General features: G+C 46.0%; 1 protein-coding gene across 1 annotated transcript in view; it reads left to right on the forward strand.

The window, feature by feature from the left end:
- Lama3 (laminin subunit alpha 3) overlaps positions 1–5,000 on the forward strand; it is a 240,668-nt gene that overhangs the window by 62,041 nt on the left and 173,627 nt on the right. The window contains exons 3-5 of the mRNA XM_021215025.2: positions 1,089–1,206; positions 1,859–1,977; positions 3,150–3,320. Coding sequence (XP_021070684.1) covers positions 1,089–1,206; positions 1,859–1,977; positions 3,150–3,320 — 408 coding nt within the window. The remainder of the gene's footprint in view (positions 1–1,088; positions 1,207–1,858; positions 1,978–3,149; positions 3,321–5,000) is intronic.

Consider the following 5,000-nt stretch of genomic DNA (forward strand, 5'->3'; position numbering starts at 1 on the left):
AGGGTTTCTCTGTATAGCCTTGACTGTCCTGGAACTCACTCTGTAGACCAGGCTGGCCTCGAACTCAGAGATCTGCCTACCTCTGCCTCCCAAGTGCTGGGATTAAAGGCGTGTGTCACCACTGCACAGCTACAGACGACTTCTAATCTAATCTGATGTGGGTGCTTGTTGCATCCTGCATTGCCTAGGAACTACAGACAAGAATGATGTGAGAACCTCCACCCCAACATTTTTGATCCTTGGTTGAAATTTCGGATACAGAATCACCAATTTGGTGACCTGACAATAGAACTGTAGAACTCAAACTGCAAAGCAGATACTGTTTTAGGAAGGGGAGAGGGGAGTGAACCACAAGGAGTGCTGGGCGTCCCTGAGCTATACCTTGCAGCTTAAGAATTAGCAGTGAAGAGAACAGGATCAGAGCCCAGCTTCATTTCTTCCTGTGTTTGTATCATTCTGGTCTTAGGCAGGGAATGAGAATAAACAAGAAAACTGGTCCTAGGGAAAGTATCTGGGAAGCGAGGATGGCGGTGGGAGTGGCACGGGAAGAGGGCACTACCCACAACAGCTGCTAGGTCTCAGGCTGCAGCTCTCATCTTTCCACTACCTGGAGCCACAGGCTCTGGCGCTCCTAGGAGAAGCTCTGGGTTGTTCTGCTGGCTCTTGCTCCACAGAGGACTTAGCACGACAATCTTAGTGCTCGCCACCAGGCTTCTGATATATAGATGCAATGAGACCGTGCAGACTGGTTGACATTCAGGCATTAGATATGGATAAGATGGAGCAGTGTGACCAGTGACCACATGTCCTTAGAGGAGAAGGGAAAATGGTTGATTTTGAGAATGAGCTGGACAAACTGCTCCTCAGCAAAAATGTCCACCATGCAGGCAGAAACAGGATCTTCATCCTGTAGCCTTGGGAATCAACACCTTAGAGAAACAGTCAAAGTCATTCACAAAGTGACTTTAATCTTTTCTTTTGGTGGTCCTGGGGATTGAACCCAAGACCTGTTGCATGCTAGGCAAGTTCTCTACCACTTAGCTATACTCTCAGTCCAGACAAACTGTATCTCTCTCTTGCTTTTTTAGCTCTTCCATGTGGCTTATATCTTAATCAAATTTGCAAACTCTCCCCGCCCCGATCTTTGGGTCCTGGAAAGATCTGTAGACTCTGGAAGCACCTACTCACCATGGCAGTATTTTGCTCGTAAGTAGTCTTGTCTTCTGTGCTACGAGGGGCTTTGAGTATCTGGGACTGTTTAAGACTATGGATTTAGTTTTCTAAAAAGAGTGTCTCAGTGTGGCTAGGTAGGGCTTGCACCTTCTAAGTTGTTTTCAAAAGAGCCCAGTTTCTCAGTCACGCATGTGCTGATTCTAAGGCTCCCACATGCACACATGCAGAATGAAGGTTGCAACTCCTTTTATAATAATTTTGCTCCAACGGATGCGAGCCGCCTGTAAGTGGGCTGCGACTTACATTCTCCTTTTATGAGGAGTCAGGAACAAACTCCATCCTTCAGAATCCTGGACTCCAGGCTACTTATTTTGAACCTGTTCTCTTTGTTATTGAACTATGTAAGTCTCTCAGGACCACACGATGAATCCAGGGGAGTGGCACTTTTGCTTACTCGAGACATGAAGAGTTAATAACATATCTCCAACTGCGGTCCCTGAAGGGTACTCGAACTGAAAAATTGGGTATTTCGCTTTCATGAATTATAAACTTTATCCTAAGCCTTCAACTAGAAGTATAGGAGTTCTTGGTTCTTCTCTTTTCATCTACCCTAAGGAAACACATGGCATCTGAAGTGGCCTAGGAGAAAGCTATATGTGATAATGTTCAATTACTTCCTTCCTAGATTCTGCAAGAGATTGTGTAGAACAGTTTGGGCAAGAAGCAAACATGGCCATTACCCAGGACGATCAGACACTCTGTGTCACGGAGTATTCCCGTATCGTGCCTCTGGAAAATGGCGAGGTAATCAGCTTTGGGAGGCTGTAACACCAAAGACTCAAGAATGGGTTGGAAGTTCTGTTTGGGGCCTTGGATTCTCCCCAGGAAGTTAGAGTTTGGGATCTAAGGTCCACAGATCTCAGAATTCTGGTGACAGACTTAGAAGGTGGGTGGGTCACTGGTAAGTGGGGTTGATCCCATCCCTCCCATCTCTTCATGCAGATTCCAGTGAGACTAAGGAGAGGTGGGAGGGGGGCGGTGCGGCTGTCAGGCAGCAGCGGTAAGCCAACACGGAGGTGGAAGAGGTGGGGACAGCCAGGGTAGACCTCCATGGAAATGGTGAATATAGGAATATAAACAGACTATCAAATCAACTCTCCTTAGGAGTGTGAGATCTTACTCAAGTAGCTCTATCCAGTACCGGCTGGCCGGTGAACAGCTTATGTGTCAAAGCATCAAGGCTGGGATCTCATCAGCCGAGGAAACATGAAACCCTGGCCCATAGTTCTTGTCCACATTTTCAACAGCATTTACAACAGAGTTTCTCAATCTGTGGGTCGCGACCTCCAGGGTCAAATGACCCCTTATAGGGGCTGCATATCAGGTATTTCTGTTATGCTTCCTCACAGTAGCAAGATTACAGTTATGAAGTAGCAACGAAATAATTGTACGGTTGGGGTCACCACAACATGGAGTTGTATAAAGGGTGACAGCGTTAGGAAGGTTGAGGCCACTGCTCTGTTGATTGTGTTAGTCTTGTTCCCTTGATGCCACTGGACAGAATCATGTCGCTGTGTTTACAGACATAACAGTAGCTCTCCAACATTTCATAGTTTCCCCTCCACAGCCACCTGCTAGAACAGAGGTTTAAGGAAGAAACATCTTCACAGAGACTAGGTTTAAATGTAGAATCAAGAATTAACAACACTCTTCTGATTTATAAACAGGGTTCTAGAGGACCTCAGCACATCCCGGGGCTCCTTTGAGAGCCAGGTGCTTTGGGGGCATTGTTACTTTTAGTGTTTTGCTGCTACATTTTGAGCAAAGGACTTTCCTTTGGTGTACCTTGCTTTTCTTTTCTCTTCTTTCTCTTTCTTCCTTTCTTTCCTTCTTTCTTTCTTTCTTTCTTTCTTTCTTTCTTTCTTTCTTTCTTTCTTTCTTTCTTTCTTTCTTTCTTTCTTTCTTTCTTTTTTTAGATTGTTGTATCCTTGATAAATGGTCGTCCAGGTGCAAAAAATTTTGCTTTCTCTGACACTCTGAGGGAGTTTACTAAGGCAACCAACATCCGCTTGCGGTTTCTGAGAACCAACACCCTCCTCGGGCACCTCATTTCCAAGGCAGAGCGAGACCCCACTGTCACACGCCGGGTGAGTCCTAAGGGTCTTACTTAACTTTGTTGCTTGTTTTGCTTGCCAAATAAGTTAAATTCTTCCAAATACCTTTCCCAGCCAGTGATACTTAGGCAGGGGGGTGGCTCCTGTCTAAAATACATATTAGCTATTTGCAGAAAAATCAACCAGGCCTGTGGTGTGGGCCTGTAATCCCAGTAGCTAAAGAAGCTGACACAGGAGGATTGAAAACACAAGGCCTGATTAGCCTGCAAAGTGAGTCTGTCTGAGGCTAGCCTGGGCAATTTAGCTGTTACTCTAGCTCAGTAGTGGAAACCTGGGTTCAACTTCAAAGAAAAGAAACATTGTTATAGCCAATATATGGTTATAGTGAGTCTGGTATTAGTGCCCATGGGCTAACTCTTGCTGTAATCCACAGCCCCCAAATGTCAGAGGCTTAAGAAAAATCAAGGGTTGTTGTCACCACCTAGTGTGCATCAGCAGCTGAGACCATGCCTGTGTGGTCACTCAGGGGACCAGACCTCTTATTTCTCCTGAGAATTCTCCTTTGGATTCCCTGCATCCATTTTAGTTCATAGGCACGTAGTTAATGCGCAGAGGTTGGAGGTGGGCAGTCCCGGAGAGATTTGTTACAGTTTTGAGCATTTTCCAGAAAGGTCTTATCTGGAGGTGGCTCATCTGCATTTCCCATACTCTTAGCTCTCTCTGAACCCCTGGTAGAGAGGTTCAAAGATGAGTATGTACAAGGATGAGCTGTGCACTCTGCCAAACTGCCAGGCCTCAGCTCACCACTTCCAATTGTCCCCCTGCTCTTTCAGTTACCTTTGTGAGTGTTGCAAGATGTGTGTGTGTGTGTGTGTGTGTGTGTGTGTGCATGTGTGTGCGTGTGTATACATGCACACAAGAGCACGTTGAAGATATCGGAATGACTCTGTGGTCCCATTCATGCAAGATAAGCCCCAGCCTGTAATTTGCACTCATATTTAATACATTTTTTGTAAGTGAGTACTGCCTTTTCCACCAAGTGCCTTATAGAGTGTGACACATATACCAACCTGTTCCCACCCAAGACAAGCTGCTTCTCCAACAGAGCATGGCAACACCAGCCATCCTGCGTGCCTTGGTGGAGGTTCCATGGCAGACAGCAGAACCCCATGCTGTTAACTGGTCACAACGCCTTGGCCACACTGATTTGATGCGGTATTAAGTACAGTGACGTCCTGATGTCCTTGAGCTATGTAAGGCGTTGTCAGGGATGCTTTGGCTTTAGATCAGAACTTAACTAGGGACATGACTAGAGCCCCAGCACTGAATGGATGGGGCTTCTGAAAAGGATGATGCTCCAGTACAACAGAGGTACAGGGTCTCTTGTCCCCATGACTACAGAGGCTTAACTTGCTGACAAGAATTCTGACAGGCAGCACGGCCCAGTGAGAAACAGCCCCACATTCCTCCAGAACCCACAGAGTCCTGAAAAGTTCAGAACCTTGGGACTTTTGAAAGAAATAGAGTGAGCAACTGGGCCTCTGAAATGTCTTGAGTGTGCGTGCGTGCGTGCATATGTGTGTCGTGATGTGGCCTGTATATGTATATGTCTTGGCTATGCGGTGTTGTGGATTTGGTTTATTGCTTGTATTATGTAATTGAGTTCCCAAAATTACACAAGAATTCACATGTCTGGGTGTAAGATGATGAGCA

The sequence above is a fragment of the Mus pahari genome, chromosome 15 (genome assembly GCF_900095145.1).
Source record: "Mus pahari chromosome 15, PAHARI_EIJ_v1.1, whole genome shotgun sequence".
Lineage (NCBI taxonomy): Eukaryota > Metazoa > Chordata > Mammalia > Rodentia > Muridae > Mus > Mus pahari.